Source organism: Lampetra fluviatilis, chromosome 2, assembly GCF_964198595.1.
Source record: "Lampetra fluviatilis chromosome 2, kcLamFluv1.1, whole genome shotgun sequence".
Taxonomy (NCBI): domain Eukaryota; kingdom Metazoa; phylum Chordata; class Hyperoartia; order Petromyzontiformes; family Petromyzontidae; genus Lampetra; species Lampetra fluviatilis.
Genome location: NC_136276.1, coordinates 32,379,204 through 32,407,181, shown reverse-complemented (window position 1 = coordinate 32,407,181; position 27,978 = coordinate 32,379,204). Strand labels below are relative to the sequence as shown.

Here is a 27,978-nt window from a genome sequence, read left to right as displayed (position 1 = left end):
CCCCTCCCCACCCAGCCCCACCTCTCCCACACCCAGCCCCACCCTCCCCACCCAGCCCCTCCCCACCCTCCCCACCCAGCCCCTCCCCACCCTCCCCTCCCCACCCAGCCCCACCCTCTCCACCCAGCCCCTCCCCACCCTCCCCTCCCCACCCAGTCCCTCTCCACCCTCCCCTCTCCACCCAGCCCCACCCCTCCCATTTTTGGATGCACGACGGACGGACGGACACACTAATCCCTGTGGGCTGGTGTAACCAGGAGGTTCCTACCAGTAATATGATTATTGAATTGAGGTTGTAAGAACTCTAGAAAAGAGACGGTGGGAGGGAATGTCAAAGTCGAGCAGTGTGAGTTTATTTGATTTGGTGCACGGATTATCGAGTTGAGCAAGTTTCCCGGCTAGGACAGAGACAGCAAGGAAAGTGCTGTGATATGGAGTGCGGTGACGCAAACCCGTCAGTGTCTGATATACCGAGTCATTAACGTGGGTGGACGAATCAATGAGTGATGTTCGTGGGAACAGTAACCATGGTAGCAGCGATAGAAGAGTGATATGGGGGCGACTGACTCCTGGAGTAGATTACTGGATCATCGGTTACCCTGATTGCCGTACGTTGAATCTGCGTGCGTGCAGGGCGGATCGGATGGGAACGAGACGGGAATTTTCCTCCTCGCTGGAGGACGCCTGCATCTCGGCGTGGTCAAGGAAGTGTTCGCGCTGCGTGTCGTCGAGATTCAAGCTGGTGGGTACCACAGGACACCGACGCTCCCATACAGACACAGAGATAAAGATCCCCCGTGTAGCCTTAACAGGCTGTTGGGGCAAGTGCTGTTAGCGAGCACCTATGAAGGCCGGCACGGCACACGAGCGGGTGGGTGGTAGGGCTGAACGATTTGGAGAAAATATCTAATTGCGATTTGATTTGCGATGACATTTTTAAAAGTCAAGCTTGAATTCAATATTCACTGTGTAATAGATTTAAAACATGTGATGGAGCATTACCCACATGATATCATCAAAATATGAACTGCTCTATATATTCTAATGCAAGGATGAGAACTTAAAAGATATTAATTGCTTCCAACATGTATTTATTAAAATGTTTTAATTAAAATAGAACGATAAAACATAGAACAATTGTTAAGTTAAATAAATAAAGTTATAATAACACAAAAAATAAAACTATTCCAATTAGAAAGTAAGAGGACTTTTCAAATCGCAAAAATTGCAGCCTTTGCGATTTGCTAATCGCATTGTTTCAAATTCCGATTTGAAATCGATTAATTGTTCAGCCCGAGTGGGTGATCAACACTACGCCCGGCCGCATTTGGAGATAAGATTACCATTTCTGAGGTACAATACAAATTGTGACCTATCATGCAAAGATGAATATTCGCCGAGGAGAGAACTACGTGTGCATAACACAACTGATAAAAACACGTGACTTTTAATGCCCTTTAACCCGCGACCCCGATTAGCCCGGTTGACTACGTACGGTGAGAAAGAGTTTCAACATACGTAATACATAAAATGTAGACTGAATGACGATTCCTCATGAACTGGTTACACAAGTCTCTTTTCCACGAGGCGATCTTAATATGCTCTTATCTGATTAAGCACAGGACGGGGGAATTACCGTAATTCGACTGTACATTCGGTCAACGGTATGTGGAAGCTGCCTGTAATCAATGCGAAATCTCTAGGTAACGAGATTAGCCTCGAAATCGTTACAGTTCACGCATTCTGCATAAGTGGGTGTAGAAGCGATACGAAATAACCGATGGAATAACTCAACAATGTCTCCAATCGATGGGTCTGGTTGTGAGGAATGGGTGTTAAAGTTACCGGTCACCTGCCACGATGTTAAATGGCGCGTTAAACGCGTGCACACTCGACGATTTGATTTGTTCGGCTCTACGAGGTGGTGGAGGGTATTAACGACACAAATCTGGCCGGAATGTTTCCGTGTTCTAACGAGGAAAAAAAAGATTATAAATCATAACATTGGGCGCCCAAAAACCTGCGTGTTCACATACATATATGTTTCTGTTATAATATACAGTGATGGCTTTTTAGTGTGTGTGCAGTCTTTGGTGAGCGGGCTGAGACCATGAACTTAATAGACTTGAGAATCTGGCACTGGTAGGGACGTCTTGGTTACACCAGCCCACAGGGGAATATTGTGTCCGTCCGTCCGTCCGTCGTGCAGGGAGGGGCTGGGTGGGGAGGGAGGGGCTGGGTGGGGAGGGAGGGGCTGGGTGGGGAGGGAGGGGCTGAGTGGGGAGGGTGGGGAGGGGCTGGGTGGGGAGGAGCTGGGTGGGGAGGGTGGAGAGGGGCTGGGTGGGGAGGGTAGGGCTGGGTGGGGGTGGGAGGGGTGGGGCTGGGTGGGGAGGGGCTGGTCACCCCGTGGTGCCCTTATAAAACTCAACGTTTAACCTACTCACGCCGGCTTGTGCCCGCCCTCACAGTCGGGCAAATTTGCGGAATCCACCACGCCGCCGTTGACCCTGGCCATTGACCGAGCAACCCAACGTTCCTACCAGCTCCCTCCGCAGGACAATGTGTTTTAATCATAGGCGGCTGCCTGGATGCAAAACCTAGCAAACCTCAGCAGTGCCGGTTCCAACACTGACCCGTGGCAACAACAGGGTCTCACCTCTGACTGCAGCCGCCTTAACACAGCGACTCTCGCGGACCGAATTAGCGGCCGGCTCGACGCGTAAAAGTTCGCGCTGTGAGCGTGGGAAAGGCAGCGCTCATACCCAGGCAGGGATGTGCACAAGGCGAGTCCTGCGAACAGAAATCGACAGCCGGTCCCGTGGTGGCTATGCACGCCTGTAATCCAGCACGGTGGGAGGCGAGGAACGATGGATCGAATGACAAATGTTGCGAAACTCCCTCCCCGTGGGGTGTCGAGGAAGTGCCATAACCTGGCTTGCCAGCGGAATGTAGTCCAGCCGAGTGTGTGGACTGATTGCCTCCTCGCATGCGTGCGCCTGTAGGTGATCCGGTTTCCTCCCGCATGTATAATAAACAACATCTTAGTACATTGAGAACTGCAGAGCGACTGTTGGTGGGGCCGGCTCACAGCCTGGCTCCAGCCTTTTAGCACGTGTCTCTGGTTCCTTCGGCGATTGTGAGATGCAATTTCCATGCACGACGACGCTATAAAAAAAAATGCCAGATTATTTTTCCGTTAAGATGTCGGATCAGCCGCGGCAGCATCCCGGGGCAAGATCCCAAACAACCCCCTAAGCCGATAAGCACTGTATTTCAGGCGCTGTCTCAGAAATTAGACCATCCAGTTCTCCGTATGCAAAAGAGGCTGTCATGGGACTTCACTTACGCGTAATCCCGTACAGGCACCTGGAGGACGTAAGTGGCTCGGGGTAAATGGGGGTAGCCCCACCTTGAGAGACCCCCATTCGTTTGGTATTTTATTGATACTCACCAAAGAAAATACATTGAATGATTTAAAAATAAAAATATGAATCTTTCTTTAGACTGGGAGGAATCCGATGAGATATGAAGCTGTTTTTCATAGATATCCAGTATGGACGGGTGAGCAACAGTCACCTAATCTAGGGCCCTATTTACAAACGAGTGGAAATTTGGGACCATCTTTACCAGTTTCTAGATCCGCCTCTGCGTTGCTGTCAGGGCAAAACGCATTTTAGTGCAAGTTTTAGGCAACTTTTTAATAATTTGGCCAGTTTTCTGCAGTCGCCTAAAAGCAGAAACATTGCAAACGAAATCTTGATTTGAAGCTTTCGTGACTGCAGTAATCCATACTCGTTGGTTCTTTCGCTAAAGTCATGTAGATAAAAAAAATATTAATAGATCACGACGTCTCGATCGCAACACAAGCGACTTGACACAACCTCTCTAAATTCCATAAAATGTCACGTGGTAGATAAAAGGGTCAAACGCATTTCATCTACTTTTTCTGGTTACTATCAAAAGTTGTGGCATGGAGGTGGAGGAGTGGGGCGACATCTAAATGTCATTGAATGGTTATTCACATGATAATAAACTTAGTTGTTTAATACAACTTTCAATATTGCTAATCTCAAAACACTGTACATCACAGATTTAAAAAAATGTGTTTGTCATAAAAATACTGACCAGTAAAACCCCCATCACGATACAGTTAGACCAAAAAAAACCATAGGCAACTATCGGTGTATCCCACGGAAGCTACTATAAAAACTGTCAAACATATGTAGTGACATAGAATTGGTCACTACGGTGCCGAGCGTCAGTTACTGACAGACAACTGGGAGTGTAGTAGCCCTCTGTGCCAGAAGGGCATGCAATGTCAGGGAACGGGTCTCTAGGGGGCGAAGTTCTGGTGGCTGGCAACGAGGGGGAACCTGAGGACGTAGCAGCCCGGTTGGCTGGCAAAGGGCACGTGATAGGCCAGGGGAAGGACGTGGGCCAAAGGTGACAGAAGGGACACGTGGGGTATGACCCAGAACCTTCTGGTAGGTTCCAGAAGGGGGCGTGGCCGAGGGCGGAGCCAGCCACGCTGGGGGGCATAAAAGAGAGGTCACGAGGCTGGGTCGGGGCTGTCTGCTGGAATGGAGTCCTCCGTGCTGCGTCTTCGGTCTTTGTGCTCGGCATAGTGGGTCAGGCAGTGTGGCGACTGTCCTGAGCCGGTCGATGTAGTCATCCCCTTGTGGTCCATAGAATAAACGTGTTGTCCACTGAGTTAGTGTGTGTCTCTCAGTGAACCCACCACACATATATACGGCACGTTCTCCATGAAATATATTGCAATCAGCAAGAAAAAGCTATTGAAGAATGCCTCATTTGCTGGGATCGCTTGAGTGTGCGGTGACTTTGGCAACACCGTGATAGTGCCTCTACTATTCGGTGTGAATGGTTAAAACAAAATGTATGCATTCATCACGCAGTCGGTGCCCAACGCGTGACCTCTTGCGACAGCATTTGCGTAAACCGCTCTTGCTGCCATGCACCGGCGTCTCGAGTGATTTGTTTGATCCACGGAACACGCATGCATTTGGTGCGTACCGTATGGTGAATCAATGCATCAGTAACTCAACAAACCCCGTTGTGTTTGCGTGTGGAACTCTGCTCCCCCCTTGCTGAACATTCAACAGGCGAGACGTGGATGATCATCGGTGGGGATGAGAACAACTTGATCCCGCTGACCTTTGACCCGGGTGCAGAGGTTGTGGTGCGGGAGGGTAGGAGACGGGTCTGGCACGGGACGGTCACGGCACGCAACGCAGATGACGCGAGCTCCGAGGCATAAGAAGAAACCCCTGAACCGGGCTACGAAGAATCCAGGACATGGGAAGCAGAAGACAACCACGAATGTGGGGAAAACGACACGTGAAAGCATTGTCTTGAGTGGTGTCTTGGAAAGCCAGGACAGGTGGCAACCCTCGCCTGTGTATGCACCGTCATTCTCACAAAGGGTAATCCTTTGCCACATTGGATCACCTATAACAATAAACACACGGCCATAGCCACAGCACTTAAAATGTAGGTTTTCGTAGCCATCATGATCCATGTTATTTGGGTTTAATCCCCATCCTTTAATTCCGAGTTCACTACCCGATGAAGCTCGAATCAGTTTGAATCAAACATCGTCGTGCGTTAAGTCTGGAGCCACCAGTGGAGCTTTATTGATAAGAATAATTTTCTCAATGCATTGCCACGTATTAATATCTTTGTAGACGTGACAATTGTCAGGTAGTAGACACGAAATTCGGCAAACACAATTACTACGTGGTGTCTCACCGTAAAAACAAATATGGATCAACATTGGTAACCCAGTGGTCGGCGTTTGCCTATACTTTGTAGCTGCACTTATTGCAGCATCGTCGCAAAATTACGAATAGCTACACAGCACTTCTTGCTTTCAATTGGATAAATTATTCCTGTTACATGGCTTTGGTTGAATAAATTCCATCAATAAAATATACGTAAAAAGTACTCTTTTTTTAAATACCCCTGATACAAGTAGCCAGGAGACGTGTAATTATTGCATTTTATTAACGGGACGCATGTACGCGGTTGAGGGCAGGAACAAAATATATGCATTAAAACAATACGAGCAATATTTACAAAAGTCCTTGAATTAAAAACGGAAGATGTCTTTATTTGTATTTAGGGGCACCTGGTTTTGGGGGACTGACCAGACCACATTCAAATTAAAGGATCTGGCCCAGATGCCCCTCGATACCGTCAATATTAGGAACGTTGGTGCTTGTGTCATGGACGACACGCGCGTGTATTCATTTAAACTGTACAGCAAATATATGTCCCTTAAGCGATGCAAAATCGATTAATGCAGTCGTTCGTTACTCAAGTAACAAACATAAATCGTCGCACCAATAGGGGATGGGACTATTGGGGGGGTATAAATGAGGACTTACTAGCTCGAATATCAAACTGCCCAAAACCAAATAGCGTATGGCCATTATCACCAAGAATGTGTCCGGCCTTGTACAATCCAAGCCAATCACGGTTGACCCTACAAAGAGCTTGGATGAGTGACCATCACACACAGGTTGACAAGCTACAGAGGTACACATTGTGGGCAGCAGAGGGCAGTACAGCAAAAGCCATTGCTGTACTATACTTCTATGCTCCCGCCTTCACCAATCCCGCAGTGGCCAGCATGGTGAAATATGGCCAAATTACTTCCATGGCTAGCACGGTGCGGGGAGGCCCTCATCCAGCAGCGGATTGACAAGCGGGTAGTACGTGTACATATCAGTGCCACTGGGCCAATTTCGCCATGGTGGGACCAGCAGTGCCACTGTAATTGACTTCCCCAGGGTGGGACCACGCAAACGAGATCTCGGGTAGTTACGCAGACATATGCATTCAGCCGACCGCACTTTCGATTAGCGCGGTTGGCTACATAGTGCGAAAGACGTTCAACATACAAACGTGGTTGCACTGCGTACACTCCTTATATACCAGGTGGAAAAGGCATCTGCACCTTAAAAGCATTTGCCTTATGCAAAGTCCTATGAAATCCATTCAAGCGAAATACGATTTCCAATTGAAATGCAAATACATGGTATGCGACACTACAAAAATGCTGAAGTATATATATGTACACATTGTATGCAACACTATATCTATGGGCTAAATTATAGTTTCGCAAAACATTCATCTATACCCGTATAAGAGTGAATTATGGAAAACAAATTAAAGTTTAGGTAAATACGGCACTACAAAACAAAAAGCACAATTTCCATTTTATAAAACGCACTTCCCTCGTGCCACCGCCCCTGGGCACAAGTATGGAGTACGTGTTCATTTCCGGAGTGTCTTATAATGTGGAGAATAGGGCCAAGTGTAAATTGCACACTCCTCAGTGTGCATTATATCAACGGTTTTCGCGTGAAAGCAGAACACGACGCTTTCAATCACAAAAATATACATTGTACAACCAGGTCAACACAATTGTGACACACTGCAGGATTGGGCACAGGGGAGAAGGGAGAGGAGACCGAGAGAAGATTGTGAACGAAGGGGACGAGAAGGAGGGGACATGATGAGAGATGAGAGAGAAGAGATGAGGTGGGGAAAGGCCATAGAAGAGGTTTAAAGACGAGCATCGGGTATTTGAAAAGACAGCGGTGTAGTGAATGGGAAAGCCAGTGGAGTTGGAGGAGGAGAGGTGAAGTGTGAGAGTTAAAGGGGAGATTGAGAAAAACTCGTGCAGAAGCATTCTCAATTCGTTGGAGGGGAGTGGGGGGCAGAGGCAGGGATACCAAGAAAAAGAGAATTGCAGATGGTTAAGAAGATCAGAGCATGAAACTGAAATTTGGCGGCATAAATTATTTTCCTGATTCTTGATATGCAGCAATGAAATAGGCACCGGCTAGTTAGCGGGCATTGGTCTGCAATTAGAGAGGCAATGTTGTTTTGTGGGCATCCCAACGAAGGAATTTGCGAGCAATTTATCGAATTTGGCCAATTTAGACTTCGACCTCAGCAAACGCGGCCTACCGTTTCAAAGGTGACGGGATATTTTAACGTCCAACGCAAAAGCAGGCGGCGCTTATTTTGACAGTTAAATACACCCGCAGCAATTAACCAGGTCGGCGAACTCGTGCGGCAAACGTGCCACCACCGACGTCGTCCCGGAACATCAGGGAGCCTTGGGAGGCCGGGGCTACGAAGCCGCACGTGGTGCGTTTGGCGACGCACGTCAATTGTTTGAGAAGGACTTTTTGATGAGGACGCAGCCGTGGCGGTAGAGGGCGCAGGGCAGCCCGGACTGCAGCGTCCAGGTGTTCTTCTCCAGGTCCAGCACCTCCAGGTTGCCCAGCGCGGGGCCCTCGGGGCTCACGAGGCCCCCCGTCGCGTAGATCCTGTTTCCGCGCACGACCGCCCTGGGGATAAACGATAAGAAACATCACATTGCGGTGAACGCTCCAAGACTTGCAATTCACGGGTCGCTGGTTCGATTTAATCTCCATACCGTGGCAGTTGAAACAATGGGGCAAAGTTTCTGAAATCTCCCTGCATCTCTCCACCCGGCAGTGTAAATGATTACACCGCAGGTGGGCAAGTTGCGTGTTTTGGAGTAAAGTGTGGGTACTGCCGCCTTTTCCAAGACGTCTGGCTAGCGTGGAAGACTAGGCCAAACACAGTCTACAGCAGTGGTTCCCAACCCTATCAATGCTCAGCGTTTTTTCGCTTACTTCCATTCACCAAAAACATAGTTTTTCTAAATTGAAACTTACCTGTAAGCACTACGACATGTCAGTTAACATGCCATAAAAAGTAATACTTTGCTCTAAATAGCTGTGGAATGGGCAAATTATAAAATATCACCCAGAGTATCTGCAACAGTTCTGCGGACCACTGTCCAAGGCCTTGCGGAGGAGCACAAGTGAGTGGCCATGATCCACAGGTTGGGATACACAGCTCACAGGTTAGGAACCAATAAGTATAACCCGTAAAAACAAAGTTTTTCACTATAAATCTTTTATATGCGTGGCGGCTAGAGTCCTCTCGTCCTCTGGCTTGAGATGGCTGCCACCTATGGGTCAGATGATTGCATTGCACCATTAAGCAATTGGTAATTAAATCTAATATTTTTGTCCTAAAAAGTGTAAAATGTTGGAAATTTTTTGTAACGAAAATAAATTGTCACGCACAACGAGTCTGTGTGGAAAATGTCAGCTCGATTGGATCACGGCAAGTGGGTTAAACGACCGAAAGATTTGCACGGTCCTAAGCAAGCAAGCGAACTTAATATAAAGGATTTAAAAATGGCCACAAACTAAAAAGGCCGTACACATTGCAATGGGAGAGTGCATAAACAAATAGTGTTTGGGATGGGAACACACGAGCTAACCCAATGCTTGCCCTGCTTATAACCCGAATGAACTAGACAACCAGCCACCATCACCAGCTCTAACAATTATCTTAATAACCTTAACTACCTAAACCCTTAATCTAGTCAATTATCCATCCAGCCAATAGTAACAGCCATCCAACTGAGCCTAACTCTACAAAGGTCCCCCCCTGCCCCCTTTACACTCGCGGTGCAGATGACAACAGCCTACTTTTGGCCCCCACCCTGTCGACGGGAAACCTTCGCAACCAACTCCATCGCTTCGGTGACCAATCCTGCCGTCTGGACCATCTCCCGGGTAAGGGCGGCGAGAATTGTGGGTGGTGGTTGCCGCGGAAACGCACCCGCAGCACTGCCGGGTGTAGTTGAGCGTGGGACCCGACTTGATGTTTTCCTTCTCGGGGTCGTAGATGGTGGTGGTGCGCGAGAACGCCCCCCCCAGGATGTAAATCAGCCCGTTGAACACCACAGCCGGCGCATACTTGTTGTCTGCAAGGGGCACAAGGGTTTAGGCGTTCAAATAGCTGAAGGTTGAGCGGGCAACTTAAAATAGGATGCAACAAAAAATTATGTTGTTTTTTTTTATTCCTGGATCTTGTCCTGAAGATGTTTGGCGTAATTTCGAGCGAAACATCATACCTTATTGCTAAATTTCGTTGTAAGATATTCCTCTGAAACTTACCGACGAGCTGAATATCAATAACAATTGGGGCATGCAACGCTTGTACATGTGACACATTTGTTTGGTTGTCTGTCGGGTGGTGGAGGGTCTTATGACAAAAATTTGGCCAGATCATTCGGTGGCTTTACCCAAAAATTAATTATGAATCATAATGATTGTGAAAAGCAAAGTGTTAAGGTAACAAAATACATAAATAGCAGTTCTAGACAAGAACTTCAGCCATGTCGTTCAATACCTGTTACGGTGCATGAGCAGATAAGACTGTGAATTTACACATCCATTTAAAGAAAGTATTATGAGGTTCGCACCTGGGTTACAAAGGAAAAATATCGCAATAAACAAATAAATAATATAACTGAGAACGTGATCATACACTTTCCTTTCATTACTCTTTGGTTCTTTCGGTAAAGTCACGTAGAAGGGAAATAATAAAATAATAATACAAATAATAAAACAATATTTTTATAATGTTTTATTTTTTATTAATAAAATAATAATTTTTTTATTATGTTTTATTTTTATTATTTTATTATTTCCCTTCTACGTGACTTTTTCCGAAAGAACCAAGAATATGAATCCCTGCAGTCACGAAAGCTTTAAATCAAAATTACATTTCCTTTCATTGGCAACCTTGTTAACTGCAAGTCCACATTTTATGCCCCTGTCCAAATTGCCAAAAATGCCACCCGATCCAATCAGACCCCAGGAAGCTAAGCTGCGCTGAGGCTGGAAGCACTTGGATGAGTGACCGCCACGCACAAAAAAATTGTTGTTGGAGGCAATTGCGGACAGCAGAAGACAGTACAGAGAAATCACTTTTACTGGTAGGAACCTCCTGGTTACACCAGCCCACAGGGGATTATTGTGTCCGTCCGTCCTGCAGGGAGGGGCTGGGTGGGGAGGGTGGAAAGGGTGGGGAGGGGCTGGGTGGGGAGAGGCTGGGTGGGGAGGGGCTGGTCACCCAGTGGTGCCCTTATAAAACTCAACGTTTAACCTACTCACGCCGGCTTGTGCCCGCCCTCACAGTCGGGCATATTTGCGGAATACACCACGCCGCCGTTGACCCTGCAGGCCATTGACCGAGCAACCCAACGGTCCTACCAGCTCCCTCCGCAGGAATGTGTTCTCACCTTCACCAACCCATGCTGACGCGCGAGGTGAAGGATATAATAAAATAACCCTCATAACTCTCAGGGTGTGGGAGGCCTTCATCCTACAGTGGACTGACAAGAATGTTTGTACGTGTGTGCACGTTTTTTTCTTTTTATTATGGTTACCGAGCAGAGGCTCAAAGGTCCAAACACAGCACTATTAAAGTTGCAATGGATAAGGGTTAATACATTTCTCGAATTGAGCAAGGTTAAATGAATATAAAGGAAAATAAAAATGTGTTGGAGGCGCCTGTTCGCGCTTGCCTTCACACTCGTCGGTGGCTTCCCATGCCTCTGAACGTATGGACATTGCGCGCGTTACAAATGTGTAACTTTACCTTTTAACTTGGTGGGAGGCACGATACGACGGGAGGGAATTCCGAAGTCGGGCATTAAAAGAAGTGTTTTGGACCTGCAGTGCGTGCGGTGGTTGAATGCGGTAAGGATGGGACAAATTTACATACGCTAGGCTAAGCGCACCTCCAATTGGCCGCACCTCCTCCGATTAGCACGGTTGTCTACGTACGGTGCGAAAGAAAGTTCTACGTACGTACATACGTAACAAGTATAACCCGTAAAAACAAAGTTTTTCACTATAAATCCTTTATATGCGTGGCGGCTAGAGTCCTCTCGTCCTCTGGCTTGAGATGGCTGCCACCTATGGGTCAGATGATTGTCTGGCAGCATTAAACAATTGGTAATTAAATATTAAAAAAAATTTCCCTAAACAATTTTGGAAAATTTTTTTCACGAAAATGCATTGTCACGCACAACGAGTCTGTGTGCAAAATGTCAGCTCGATTGGATCACGGGAAGTGGGTTAAAAAACGACCGAAATATTTGCACAGTCCTAAGCAAGCAAGCGAACTTAATATAAAGGATTTAAAAAAAGTCAGACGCGGCGAGTAGCAAGCATCCTCCTGGCATGCTGTCGCGTCCCGCGCGTTCTCGGGACGAGTCCCTCACCAATCATGGGCGTCTCTATGAAGCTCCAGGAGTTGATGTGCGGCAGGAAGGACTGCATGACGTTGGCCGAGCGGCCCGCGTCGTTGATGCCGCCGAACATGTAGAGTCGCCCCCCGTAGGTGGCGGCCGCAGCCGAGTGGACTGCCCTGGGCATCGGTGACAAGGCCTCCCACTGGTTCGTCACCGTGTCCAGCCTGGAGACGGTGCGATAAGCGAAACAAAAAAGAACTAAAATGAAACATCGTCATGGCCGAGTGAACCAGTCAATTAACTTTTCGAAATAAGTATCCGTACCAGAAGTACAGCGAAGGCACAGAATCAATGATAAAAATGCAATACACTACACTAACTTAACATGCCTCATGAAAAATAGTTTTGGGAAACGGCCCTTCTTAATGGCGCATGAGGTTATTTTTGTTGTTGTGCTTGTGCACCCACTGCTAACATAGTATTACCAAATAATCCGTTTAATTTTATAGGACACATAACCATCATGATCGTCATATCGAGAAATCCGATATCATTTCCTATCGAATGGTGAAACATTAAATCGTGGCAACCCTGATGATGAAACCAGTCGTAGTAGTAGTAGTAACAGTAGTTGTAGCAACAACAAGGGAGCATTGACCTCTCGCAGTGCGTGAGCGTGCTGGAGCTGCCCACGCCGCCCAGCGAGTAGAGCTTGCCATCGTACACCAGGCCGCTGTGCCGACCTCGGGCCATCGCCATGCGGGACACCAGGCCCCAGCTGTCGCTCATCACCGAGTAGCACCACACCTCACCCAGCGTCACGCCGTTCTCGATGCCGCCTGTCAATCACGTCAATTGCACTCGTTCAAACAAAGAGGAGACTTACTTATTCGCTCGCAGGTCCACGTCTCTTGCCGAGGACCTGCCTTGCCTAGGGAAGGAGCGTTTGAGATTGCTTCCCCTACGCCTTCCTCAAACCTATGAAGGCTGACACGGCACAAGGGAGGGAATTCCCACCCACCCCCCCAAGTCGGAGGGGGTGGGTGGCTAGCATTACGCCTTGCCGCCTTTGTTTCCCTAGTGGCGATATTTATACACCGCACCGGGTACTCATTTGAGGCTAAGTAGACCTAGGGGAGACCCAGGACAGGTTCAGAAATTCGTGACTGGTGTTGGCCATGAGCGGGAATCAAACTCGGGCAACCAGGTTCGTAGCGCGGCACGCTCACCGCTACACCACCGCTCCCCACACTGTCACCTTCACCAGCATCATCATAATCAATTATAATTGTAAAAAGAGATTATTTTACATGAACACATACATTTTTAAAAATGTATGTACCGTCCCTTTGTCAACCCACTGATGTGTTGGTCATGGGGGTTGTATGACCATACTTCACCACGCTGGTCAGCGTGGGTTGGTGGTGTAGGTGTTCACGGCACTGTGCAAAAAAAAACCCGATGACCTGGGTTGGATTCCTGACCACGGCTTTCAGCCTAAAGAACATAAGAGGTCGAGCAACTTGATGCATCGGCACTAGCGTTGTGTTCGCCACGGGCGACGCATGAGGATGCTGACCGGTCAGGTAGATATTGTCGCCGGCGCTGACGACGCAGTAGTGGTCGCGCTCAAAGAAGGGCAGGCTGGCGAGCGGGAACCACTTGTCAACCGCCGGGTTGTAGCAGGTGACGGCCGTGAGGCAGCGGTGGCTGGCGCCGTCAAAGCGTCGCCCGCCCACCAGCACGATCACCTCCGACACGCCTGCAACGCACAAAGATCTCACGTATAGCCTTAACAGACTGTTGGGGCAAGTGCTGTTAGTGAGCACCTATGAAGGCCGGAACGTTATTCGAGGGGGTGGTTGGCCAGCACCACGCCCGACCGCCTTTGTCTCCCGAGTCGACCTAGGGGATGCCCAGGATAGGTTCAGATAATAATCACCGGTGTGGGCCGTGAGCGGGAACGAAACTCGAGTTGCCGGGTTCGTAGTGCAGCGCGCTAACCGCTGCACTACCGCGCTGACCGCTGCACTACCGCGCTAACCGCTGCACTACCACACACACACACAGCGTTTCTGGCACTTCCGTTTCGTGACTCTGCCCGATGACCCAAGCGCTGAACTTTTCGAATTAAATGGATTAGGGAATGAGCAAGCAAGGTAGCCGGATGGGTCGGGGCGTCAGGATCAACGACCTCACTGGCACCACCGTTGTCTAAGGTGGCAACTTTTATCCCGATTGTGCGATTTCCCACGTAATGTCAGTGCTGTGTTAGAGATCGGCTGGATGACGACCTCCCCACACCGTTTTGGCCGTACAGGTTGTTACCGGTTGCTGGTTAGTGCAGGTTGGTGCTGCAGTGGTCCACGTACTGTGCTTACCAGTCCAGCAACGAGCGATTGATTCCCCTCCACATTTTTTGCAATATCCTGAACATTATTTTTGCCAATGAAACACTTCCATGGATTAAACACTTATACGCATTTTTCTTTCTCGTTTTGGGCTGCGTCTCCCTATAATGTTACACGTGAGTGGATGACAGGGAAGGCCGGGCAATAGGGTGTTGGATGGGTGGGCGGGTGGTGGTGGTGATGATGGAGGGGAGGAGAGGCGTGATAGGGAAGGAGGGGGAGGCAGCGCCATAGGCCGTACCCGTAGCGGCGCGTGGCCGTGTACGCGCCGTCTGCATGTCCTGGCGCGAATCCGGCAACATGTGGTAGCGCTTAGCCTCGTTCACGAGCTCGCGGCAAGCCTCGGAGGAGCGCACGATGTCCTCGTTGTCCACCGTGTTCAGCAGGAAGCTCGGGTGCAGGAACGGCAGCCGCACCACCGACAGCACCTCGGCGGCGTGCTGCGCACAGATTTCGTTTCGTATTAGAGTTTTATTTGGGTTAGATCGCGTGAATGTGTCGTTAAACACGCCACCACCCGACACAGCCACTTAGTAAGGTTTGCCATAAAAACACAGCATACCAATACGTTACTCGTACAGCACACAGGTGTGTTGGAGAGTAAAGCCACAACAATTATAATCAGAGTACGACGTTTCGCCAGTAATTACGACTAGCATCATCAGGAGACAGCCATATTTGTGGAGACATCCTCCTGTTTCATTGTTAAATAGAGGGATAAATGTGATGTCGTTCGGCAAAACGTGCGTCAAACGAGGCCAGGACTTAATGTCTCCACGCCGCCTCTGGATATTTATGCCGCGGTCACGTTTCGGAAATTTTTATCGGCGTCATGACCACGAGCAGTTTAACCGTTTGTGTTAGAAAGAATGGCCCAAGGAAGTTATTTTATTATCACGGAGATACCTCTGAGATCCCTTCAAGCTGCTTTTGATTTACATAATCAGGGGGCAGCATTTTACCACCCACCTGCTCTGCATATGTATTCGTTCGGCAACCGGAAGCCAATGCAGCTTGGGCGAGCATTGGACGGACACGGTCGGATCTTGCAGTACCCATCAAGGCACGTGCCAGTAACGATACGCACGAGAGCACAAAACAACAGAGCGGACGCTTCCAAACGCGGCCTCCATCACGGGGTAACGGGCGGGCACCTGCAAGCGGGCGCAGATGTCCTTGCGCACCCAACGGATGGCCAGGTCGTACACGAGCTCCTCCGTCTTGGCGTTGAGGTCGTCGTTGGAGAGCAGCGACACCAGCTGGGCGCACGACACGCTCAGCACCTCCTCGCGCATCGCCAGCTCGGGGAAGTTGGTGAGAACGAAGGCGCGTGCCCGTCTCTCCAGGTCGGCGCTGCCCAGCGCTTCAGCCATGGCGTACACACCCAGGCAGTTGCTCACGTTCAGCTGCTTCTCTGCGTCGTTCACAATGATGTGAAGTGAAAACAAAAAAGTGAAAAAAAAATCGATGCATGCGTGATAATGCGACGCTGTCTAATGTGCTTTCACGCTCACAATGTTTTTAATAAGACGTATACGGATGCCAATAAGACATCCGGACAGCGTAGAAGAGTGGGACAAAGACTTTCTAAGAGTGCTTTCTAGTGGAAGCCCTTCGTCAGTAGTCACGTGAGCAAGTAATTGAAAGGCTGAACTTTTACCTTTTACGGATGCTAATGTAAAGCTGTCGGTGCAAAATGCAACTTGCATATTTACATATAGCCCTTTTTTGGCTCCGATTTGTCCGCAAGTTTTTAAAGTTTATCTAACGGCGGTCGTACCTAGGTAAGTAGTGCAGACGCGGCAGAAGGAGGCGATCTGCAGCGTGCGGGCGGCCTCTGCCAGGGGGCGGGCGTGAGCGATGCTCTCCGACACGCAGCGGCCCGTGTAAATAAACTCCAGCAGCATCTCCATCACCTGGGCACTCACGCCCTCGACATGCAGCTCGAGGGCCCGCAACTCTGGACCAGAGGGGGGGGGGGACACCGCCCATGCCGGTCCCGCTGGTCGGGACGAAGGTGCCCGACTGTTCCAGCTGCGTTCTGCATTGGCAAAAGCAGCGCCAGGGAGAAGACGGTTACGCGCTTAAGTGCCGGTCGGTTAGATGATGGCGTGGCAGGCAAGATTCTCCGTCATTCCGCCGTGCTAATCGTCACTACTAACATCCTGGACCATTCTCCATCCACTAGCACGTGTAGTTCCGAACGGGCACGCAGGGAAATTCGAGCTGTAGCCGCTGACCGTTGGAACGGAAGCACATTCACACAAAACCAAACATTTTTAAATGCTGATGCGGGGTCCGTTTGCAGCTCGTATACCTACAATCATGTACGCTCGCACAAGCACATGATACACGTTGGGTCTCCTGGGCAGCGTGGCATCTGTATAAAATGTGAAAATGCAGCAGACAAGTGTAGGCAAACAATCACTGTGTTCATTGTCCCATTCACTCAGCAACTGCCAGCTCGCTCTCCTATAAAGAACCAACATCCATTCACTGCCGCCGTCAATCAACAATCTCGAACGGAGCCAAACCATAGCACCTGCTAGGACAATGTCACGAACGCACCCAGTTTGCCGTAAACACATTTGGTGACCTCGCGTCGTTGCCGAGTTCTTCCTTGGGATTAAAAGCGATCGTTATTGTCTTGTGGACTTATTCGGAACCGTACTCTTAACCCGGCTTCTGCGGAAAGGGGGCAGGATTGGTGGTGGTGGCCATCGGCAAATTCAAATCGACAATTATTCGGCTCAACAAACTGTTTTGAATAATTCCACCTTGGAAGGATCTGCAAGCAAATGTCTTGGCACAGGGAAGTGGAAAGGCTTGCAAACAGGCACGGAGAAACACGACAACAAAATGGAAAAGCCTACAGAACATCAGACGAAAAGCACTCAACTATTGTACTAATTATGTTATTGGTCATTTGAATATATCTCGTCGTAGATGTTTTTCTTCCAGCGTAACACTTGTTCTGAATGAAAAATAATACTCTGTGAACAACGGACGTCAAAGAAGGACAAGTGGACGGGGACATTCCGCACAACACTCTGCGGAGCAAAATTATAAATCAATCATAGCGCAATGATTGATGAGAGAGAAACGAAGGAATACAAATGTAGATTATAACTGGGAAAGGGTAGTATGAACAGGAGAAGATCGATGACTTGTTGGTAGTTTTTTTTTTATATTTTCGCAAAGGAACGGGTAGAGTAGCGGGTAGGGAAGGAGGTGGTGGTGGGGGGAGACGATTGCGTTCGGCAAACCTTTTGATCAGTTCCTTGAAATAAGGAGAGCAGGAGGCTAGAACGTTACGGTGAGCATCCACGGACAGTCCACCCTGAACTATAAGTTTCACGTCAGTGAACTCTCTGTCATGCCGTTGCTGGTTCATTTCATTCAGCATTTCTGCAAGAAGTGGACACACAAACACAGCCAGGGGGAACAGCAACAAAAACAGAGGAAGGGGGGATAACACCAACAAAGTTATTTTTTTAACACTTCACAAAAACTTTGGATCCTGGCAGATGGAGTTTGATGCGTCGGAGTCAAGGGGGGTCTTGGGTGGGGTTGGACCAGCCAGGGCTCCCAATGGGGAACCGTCACCAACGGCCGAGCCTTTCGTCTCATCCGCACTCAAACCTGGGAAGCACACGCGCTCTCATCGCTCTCGCTGGGCAGCCGGGCAACCACCCACGACGTGTGGGTTCAACAAGCAGAGGGTGGGGGAAGGCGGGAGGTGGAAGAGGGTGTTGGAAATAGGAAGAAAAAATATGTCGGCTTCGAGTCTTGAGTCTGGACGAACCATGGATGCTGAGGAACCCAAGGCTGTTTCACTGTCAGAAACAAGCTCCGATCACAGACAGACACTGACTTCCTTTTCCTTGCCAATGTAAAGTTCTTCCTCCGAGCCGCCGTTAAAAATCGCAGTTTTATGCAGTACTTACTGCGGTGTATCACAGCTGCACTAACGCTGCTTGATTGACCTGTATAAACTATTAGGGACACTGACTGGACAGAATCACATTACTCTTTAGTGGTAGGCAGTCCATGTCCTGTTGAGAGAAAATAAAAAGGTCACGAAACAGAATATTTAAAAACTGTACATTTTACAATGGGTTTGACATATTTCAGACTATGAATGGTTATTTATTAAATTACTTTTAAATAATTCCAGCAAGTGGTTTAAAACGACATATAGGAATGGCCTAACACCTGATGATACTACACAATGATTCACGTGGTGGTGGGAGTCGTGGCGGAGCGGTTCCATCGTTAAGCGATCACCCCGGCAACAAAGGTTCCGGGCCACAGCTAAGATCAGTGACAAGTGCCATCCTAACTCGACTTGAGCCACCACCTTCACCACCTCACACAGTGTGGCGAAGTATAGTCAAACAACCCCCAAGACTGGCACGGCATGGGCAGGCATTCATCTAACAGTGGATTGAAAACCGTGGATTTACAAAGGACTGCGAACAACATTACCTTTCCCAAACACAAAACGAGATGTTACACGGCGTACTAAGTCGCGAGGTGACATCACACATGAGGTCGTCTGGAGGCGAGTGTGCCCATGTAATCTTCTTGGCCGAAAAGGCTTACCCATTATTGGCAAGCGTAGGGTAACCCTTTAATCAATATGGACAGTTTTCGAGATATTAAGTCTCGTATAGCAACACAACTTTTAACTAAAATGTTATTCATACTGGATCATCTTTACGGGAGTTATTGGGAACTGCCTACACAGACAGACCGAGACAGAGCGAATGCATACGCGCTTTCAACTTTAGTTGGAAAGTGTGAGCAAACAAAACTTTGCAGACAATACCTATGACATATACAATAGGAACACAAGAAGACAATTATTGTGCCAGTCGATGGGGGACAAAAACGAACAGGAGCTGCACACGATAGCAAGCAATTGACAAGCCATAACGGAGTGTATTGAAAAACGCCAATTATGATAAACGTTGAAAAAAAAAAAGATATGCTTAAAAGTTATAATAATCAACTACCATATTACGCATTACACTTTTATCACAATTGCAATCTATCACGAAAGAACATACTTTATGTACATGATACAATTTACTAAATGATAACCTCAATGATGACATCTGTTGCCAATTCCTGATCTGCCTAAGTTTGTTCACATCACTTTAGGTTCACTCTCAAAACATGTGTTTCGTCATTGCAGACACAACTACTGCTCAGTTGCTCGTGAAATCACTGCACAGGCAGTTGGTACATAGGATGACATAACTAACCTTTCGGGTGGTCAGGATCGCTGAACTCCATCTTCCCATCCCTCATTTCTTTTTTCATCTGCGGCAGCTGGAGACCCACGGTACCAGGGTTCTGGAGCATGCCATTTAGCGGCACACCGGCAATCATCGGCACCGCCGCATTCTGCTGCTGATGTAGCTGCTGCTGTAGCTGCTGCTGTTGCTGCTGCTGTTGCTGCTGTTGCTGCTGTTGCATGCTCATCATGAAATGGCCAGGTGGCGCCTGCTGTGCGAGATGTTGCAACAGAGGCTGGGCCACCTGGTTCATCGCCTGGGCAGCCTGGTTCATGGCCAGGCCCGTCGATGGCAACGAGAACATATTTGACGGGAAAGGCGAGCCAATCCCGTTTGTGCCGAGACCTGGCGCCAGCCCCGCTGTGGGTGGAACGGGAGGCACGGGCGGGGGAAACTGCATGAGACTCGAGGACGAGGCGAGCTGCATAAACGGCGTCGAGCTGAAGGCCGAGGATGCGCTGCTCGTTGAGAGGAAATTCGGCGGCAATGGCAAAAGCCCCTTCTGCTGCTGATTCGGCTGCGTGGACAGAGTCAAGCCAGGCCCCAGCAGGCGAACGGGAGGAACAGCTGTAATGTGCTGTGGCTGCTGCTGTGGCTGCTGCTGTGGCTGCTGCTGCTGCTGTGGCTGCTGCTTCTGCAGGAGAAGTGAGATCAGCTGCTGGTTGAAAGCGCTCTGGTTGGACGATGGGAAACCCTGAGCTGGTGGCTGGTTCAGTAGGGAGTTGTTGCTCTGGCCAAGCCCAAAGCTGTCCTGGGTGGAGGACCCACTTTGGTTCTGCAGCAGCCCTGACATCCAGGTTGGATCTGAGACAAAGGAGACACGAAACGTGTAGGATTTAAATGACACTTTCGCAAGCTGTTTTGTATTTTAATGTGTAGTGAGTTCAACTGAGTTGCAGACGTACTCTTGGATGCAACACATTTATTTAACACCAAAATACGGGGTAACTGTTCCTTAAAAGAACAACAACCTATGGTGGTGACATACCAGGCTAACTACACTAAATACAACGTAACTGGCTACTACGGACCGGGACCACAGCTCGGGTCCAGGTCCACGTGTTGGAGACTCGGTAGGACGTAGACGAAGGTTTCTTCAGGATGAACAACAGCGTCGGTCCCTCTGGGGGACCCGGCTTAGATCCTCTGCGGCGTGGCTGGCTCTGCCCTTGGCCACGCCCACCTTCCAAATTCATCGAGCTGGACCCAGACCACGTGACCACCCCTAGCCCCCACTTGGGGCTCCTTTGTAGACTTAACTGGTCACGTGTCCTCTTGGGTCAATCAGAGTGCCATGGCCTTTAGTAACCTCATTCCTACAGCCGGCACTCCCACACCCTATCCTGTAGGGCTGGCACTGCACGCCAGGCGTGGTGCCACCTAGGGATATCAACCAGTGCTCACCGAGCGCCTCTAGGGCCGGTACTACAACCACATCATAGCGGGGTCCACGATGTCGTTACATCGCACGCCGTGCCTCTCTAGGGCCGCCACTGTACAGTGACATCCCGTGATGTCACTACATATGTATCAAAATGTACTAATTTCTCTGGTCCATTGACAATTGTCCATGAAGTCTTTGACTGCAGCTCCTTGGCTACGGGTGGGTTGTAGGAGGGGTGAAATAGCTCGGGATGATCACATCAGCCCCTCGCTTTGGAATCCTCCCTCGTTACTCTCGCATTCCATTGGTCACCACGACGACGGACCCATCGCGGTGAGGTTTACATGAAATGCGTAAATAGTTATAATTTTGTCGATGGCCATGTCAATATGAGTTTGAAATGTTGATTGAAAGTTTTCTCGTTATGGTCAAGTGTGCAGGCATAGCATTACAATGACATCGCTTTATGGATGTGTTAAAATGTATTGGAGTTGCATTACTGCAGTGCCATAGCACACCTGACGGACTTGAAAGTGCTTTTTTTCCTTCATAAACAAAGCTCTAAACTAATCATAGACAGTTAAGGATACACGACCTTCGTATCTACAAGAGCTATTTGGTTCTGCTTTGCATACTGCATTTTACACCTACAGTTTACCAGTACAGCATATACTGCACGTCGCTGCTGACATATATGGTCACAGTCCAATTAAAATTGTAAACGGTGCGAAACAGGAAACGCATTGCTCATACCACTGCTGACAGAAGGGCCTTCAACTAGTGGGAGCCCTGGAGAGCCGAGCCCTCTCTAAAGGGTATTTTGGGAAACATCTTGAGAGGTGACAGTACACACACTTTACCCCACCACATGCAAACTGCCGATAAGACTGTGGTGTAACCATTTAGTGGGTGGACTTAGGTGGTGAGGGGAGGGGGCGAGATTTGATAGACTTTATATTGCTCAGTTTCAAATGCCAGGCTGGGAAATAGAAAATGTAACTTCAAGCGGTTAAACATGTCATATTTTTCATGTAAAGGAAACACGAGCATAATTATACTGATTCATCTAAATGTACCAATGGGGTCTACATGAGGGCATCTGTTTACGCTGACCTCTTTATCATTGACTGTCTCGTGCCACGTGGCAGGAGGCGTATATTAGGAGACTGGATCAGATGTCAGTCTCTGACGCAACCATAACAGGACACCAGGCACACGTTGACTAAACGCACTTACTGCTTTTCATTTGCTTAGACGGCGGCTCGTCCGTGTTCCAGGGAATGTTTCCAAACTGCATGCCATCAGGCAGCAGCTGCGATGGCTAGCCACGGAGTAAACAATGCACAAACACAGCACACATTGTAAGAGAAAAATATAATTAATGTAACCGTATTCTAAGAGACGAACCGGAAACTATTATGCACCACAAACTTGTGTCCAGTGTCAATAAAGTTATATAACGCTGGTATTGGATTATACGACACCTCTAAGTGCAATCGTCTCACATATACTTGTTTCCTTCGGTATCCCTCTCGTGTGTGAACATACTAAATAATTGACAAAATATTTACGAAGTAATCAGTTCATCAAAATACATTTTTTTTTAATTCCATTACCCGTCACATCAGTGCTTTGTAAAAAAAAATTCCAGAGTAATTGACCGCGCAATAAGCATATGTAATTTCCGTAATAATGTTTTGTGGTTCTGAGAGCATGTGCGCTCTAAGCATTACAGATTGTAAAGTTACCATGATCAGCACACTTATGGCAGACTGATGATGAGAGTATTTAAAACCTTTAAGTTATATTTATTCCTACTAAGAACTACATCACATCACACAAGACAACAAAATACAATTGCAAAGTTAGGCTAAACTGAGTGCGAAGAGTCGTATCGTGAAAAATTACAGGAACGTTGACCTTCTTTTGCACCGTACGTAGCCAACCATGTTAATCGGGAGGGGCGCGGGGGGAAGGACTACAAACTAAACACAGCAAGTTCTAAACGAATACGTTTTCAATCGAAATTTAAAAGTGTACAGCTCCAGTATAACGCGAGACCCACCCTACCCTGAAATGCACGTTGGACTGCGAGTTGAGCGAGTTGGTGGCGAGACTCTGTATGAGCTGAGCCCCGGCCGCATTGCCCACGGAGAAGTAGGACGACGCGGGAGTGGAGGCGAACGAGGACACGGAGCCCGCGAACCGCGAGCCACTGCCGACGACGTGGTTGCCCCCGCGGTCCCGTGAGCCTCTGGAGACGAAGTTTCTCTCGAACCTTCCGCCTTGCTGCCGTGACATGATCTCAGCTGCACCGCCTACGATGAAGAGTCGTGACCGTTATGACAATTGTTACCATCATAATTTTCATCATTAGTCAAACTTGTTCAACAAGAAGGTCTTAACTGGTTCAGAGTTTGCTTGCTTAAACAAATGTTGCCTTATAAAATCGGTCTGGAATACCAATAGGCCGATAGACTAAAACATTAAATTTACATGTGCAGACATAGAACTGAGTTCTGCTATTTATTTCTACTCGGTGCCCCACATAAACGCATGAGTTTTTATACTTAATGCATTCACCTGATTAGCCGGTGCAATCCGTTACTTATTTCCCATTCATTTTCATGTATTCACCCACTAAACGCATTATCCCCTCCGGCTTGTTACCCTTGTTACCGTCACTGGAAATTTGCCATGCGTACAGGCCCGGTGGTTTGATACGCGGAACGCCTCCAGAGGGAGATCTCGATTTAAAAATCTATTTTTGAAGAGAGAATTGAATTACAGCATTCAATTTGGGCGAAGAGTTTACAAGCAGTTGTTAACAACCCGTGGATCACGCTGCACGAGAATGAAGAAGAAAACCCAAAGTTCGCACACCCGTTGGCAACTGTGCTGACATTCGTTCAGCCACTCCGGCGCGATGGATGAACAAGATTCACGATAACGATTACATAAAAATATCTATATCGATTTTTTATTACAATGTTATTATACAGCTTCGTGAGAACTCGTGAGACCGGGATAGACTCTGAGGCTCCACCTAAGAGAAACCTCACTACAGCAAATGCTGTCCTCGGGAATCACTAAGGTAACGGAGGTCCTGGAGTTATTATTTATTATTTATGCTGGAGGCATCCGAGAAGCTAGACAGCTCTTTTGTTCACAAATGTCCAGCAGGACTGAAGTACAGTAGAATGCATAATTTATCAAATGTATTATTAGTAGCGCTACTACCGATACCCCAAGTCCCAACGAAGGCCTCATATGTTCAGACGTGAGAAATAAAGCTGTCGGAAATGCATTCTCCATATACAAACATGCATTGAGATTATTTAGATTTTGCTTCTATAAATTAACCTTATGGCAGTACCCCCGGGGTACCATAGTGCCCCGGTTATCGCATAATGTCCGTGATGCAGTCATTTTTAGTTTTACTCTTAGTTCTTTCGGTAAAGTCACGTAGGTAAAAAATGAAATAAAAATTAATAAAAAAAAACAATAAAATCACGACGTTTCGGATTTTATTTTTTATTAATATTAATTTCATTTTTTACCTACGTGACTTTAACGAAAGAACTAAGAGTACGAATCCTTGCAGTCACGAAAGCTTCAAATCTAGAACCATTTTTAGTCTGTTGATGGTCGGCGATGTGGAAATCGACTCATCTCGACGAGCTGTACACGATGCACTATTCAAAGTTGAATTTTTCGATAACGGATTTTTTCTGCTTTTTGGCGAGCACTGATTTTGGATTGATTGGTACCCCAATCGCGGAATTAAGTACACCCCTGGAAAAAAAGTGTCCCAGAAATAAAATATTTAATTGTTTCGGCTATTTTGTATTATATGGTACCCCGGGGTACCGCCATAAAGATCAAATATCCAAATGATGGGCCACTTTGTTGAGCTATCATTTGTGGCCAGATCGCTTCTGAAAAATAAGTTAACACCTGTTGGGAATGGTTTAGTTTTATTTGTCGGTGTTTGGGTGATTTGTTTACCTTTCTTGTACTTTGAACTATCATGTTTCGTACCGTTTGTTGTTGTAACGTTCTTACCCCGTGACCCCACTGGTCATCTGTGAAAAAGAGCTGTATTGCTCATCTGATTTCTCCACTATAAATATTGATTCTGACAATGGCACTGCTTCGATTATCGCTCACCTCTCCAGGAACGCATCTTGAGCACTAAACAAGGTCTGCCTGTATGAATTAACAGTCCTTCATCCAGCAGTAGCCTTCCAAAAGGTGTCTCATTATCAACTCCTCACGATTGGCCACAGCAAACTTTGTTTAATATAGATATTCGTTTGCGACCCCAACTTGGCACTGTATATGTTATAGCTACGAGAAAATCTGGACCAGAAACGTGAACCCCGAGACTGATTCAACAGATGGAACAAACGTTGAAAAGCGAGCAAAGAAGCACACTTGGGATTACACGACCAACACGAGAAACACGTGGCTTAGAGTACATGTGCAGGTGAGGCAATGCTAACTGCTTAAGTATGTAAGTGGGTTTGGGTAGTACCAGTATACGGCTCAATGCATGTATGTTGAACTTCCTTCTAGATTTAAAAGTGCACAGCTCCAGTGGCAAGAATGGATGGCGATACAACGCAGGAATAACTGAGTGGCGCGCAAAGGAGGTCGCGCACCGCGAGAGATGGAGCGAGATGAGATCGACTGCCGTGCAGGAGCGAGGGATGGAGAAGCATTCGGAAGGCCTTTGTCAAGCAATCGATTGATCGTTGCTGCTGCTGCTGACCCACCGCTGAAACGCTGACAAGCATTAACAACTCCGAGCGTCTCTAATTGTGCGGTTAATTATAACGTTACCAATTATAATTATTCCTCACTTTTAGAAAAAATCACTGGGACCCATACACGGCAATCACAACACGTGGCGGCCTGCAGCACTCACCCACACTCCCGGCTCGACTAGATTCATCACAGGCAGCTACGCAAACGCGTGACATTCACCAACTCAACAGATTAAAAAAAAAGATTACCTTTGCAGGGTCGTTAGGAGAATCGTCGTAGGGATTACAAAGTCGTCAATTACGAACCAAAAGGATAAAAAACACAAAGCGCCTACGACGTGATACGGACCCTATACCACCCAACCCCGACAATGGAGACAGTCAGCTGCGTGATGACGTAACGGTTACGTCATGTCACCACCCGCGCAGTAGCTCAACGCGTGACGTCATTACGCCGCCGCGTGTTTTTTCTTTACCGTGCGGTCGCGAAACGGTTCGGCGCGAATGACGTCATTGCGTAGCGTGCGACCCACTGCCGTGCAAAATGACGTCGCTGGCTTTGAGTGTAATCGATTTAAAGTCGATTCTCAACGTGATTCGACACGCGCATCGATTGTGGCGAGATTTTAATTTGAATTCGCTGCGTACGTGGTGGTGTGGCAGCGTCAACACGATTTGCCACGTTCAATACAATGCTGGATGAACGTCTTCCTCCCATACAATACATCCACCCAGCGAGTGGACTAATTTCATCGCTCCATCTCCTGCTCGAACCAATGCTGGTGAACTACCAGATGTTTATACTCTACGCAAAGGACCCTCTCTCTCTTAAACACATTCCTGCGAAGGGAGCTGGTAGGAACGTTGGGTTGCTCGGTCAATGGCCAGGGTCAACGGCGACGTGGTGTATTCCGCAAATATGCCCGACTGTGAGGGCGGGCACAAGCCGGCGTGAGTAGGTTAAACGTTGAGTTTTATAAGGGCACCACGGGGTGACCAGCCCCTCCCCACCCAGCCCCAACCTCCCCACCCAGCCCCTCCCCACCCAGCCCCACCCTCCTCACCCAGCCCTCCCCACCCTCCCCACCCAGCCCCTCCACCACCCAGCCCCTCCCTGCACGACGGACACAATAATCCCCTGTGGGCTGGTGTAACCAGGAGGTTCCTACCAGCAATATGGGCTCTAGTTCTAAGGCAAACCTACGGAGTAGATAAAAACACAAAATAATGATCAGCGAAAGTTTGAGCAAATCCGACGCTGCTGATGAGACGCTGAATGTTGAAACCGGTGCGGAGTTTTCTTGTGTCGAACAAATGCCGCAGAACAAAATCACTCGGAGAAGGCCGTGTGACCGGGTTCCTCGTGGGATGTGTACACAAACGCTTTAACATTTATGCGGTGAGACAATTATGGGAACGGAGGTGTAAGTTTGTATTTATTTATCTTGTGGTTTCAGATTGCCTGCCCCGTGCTTGGCCCCCGCACTTGCAATGAACTACTGAATGTGAACACAGCAGCAGCAGGAATATTGTGTAAACATGGTTGGCTACGTACGTCCAGCAAGCCTGCATCTGCCGATGTTAGACGGAGTTAGAATGATGGCTTTAATCTAAGTTGTCTTGTGGTTGTTTTTGCTGTTGTTTGACTTGCATCCCACTGGGATTTTTGCACACAGCGTTGGTGTTTGGTGCTTTTTTCTGGAAGACTTTGCAGTTTTTCCCTGGATTTTTCTGTTTGCGCATAGTCACTTTAAGATGTTTTAGTTTTGTGTTTGTTGCGGTTGCACCCGATTCAAGAGCCGAATGGCTCACAGGGCTATACCAAATAAATGAAACTGAAACTGAAACGAAACTGATGTAGGCGCCGCACGCTGAAACCGAGTCCGAGTGCCCTCGGACTGAAATGATGCTGCAGAAATCCGCGCCCTCCAGAGGTGTGGACTCGAGTCATGTGACTTGGACTCGAGTCAGACTCGAGTCATTAATT

At 48.1% G+C, this 27,978-nt stretch overlaps 1 protein-coding gene across 1 annotated transcript; it reads right to left on the bottom strand.

Moving 5' to 3' along the window:
* Positions 1 to 5,998: 5,998 nt before the first annotated feature.
* On the bottom strand, positions 5,999 to 26,371 carry LOC144945615 (kelch-like protein 29). The gene is given in 14 exon segments (XM_078874145.1): positions 5,999 to 8,384; positions 9,700 to 9,844; positions 12,155 to 12,348; positions 12,783 to 12,963; positions 13,704 to 13,886; positions 14,777 to 14,975; positions 15,690 to 15,949; positions 16,316 to 16,514; positions 16,516 to 16,576; positions 17,802 to 17,943; positions 19,806 to 20,642; positions 22,459 to 22,543; positions 23,293 to 23,540; positions 26,241 to 26,371. Coding segments are annotated over 13 exon segments (2,901 nt in total). The 5' UTR covers positions 23,524 to 23,540; positions 26,241 to 26,371; the 3' UTR covers positions 5,999 to 8,200.
* Between the last annotated feature and the right edge of the window lie 1,607 nt (positions 26,372 to 27,978).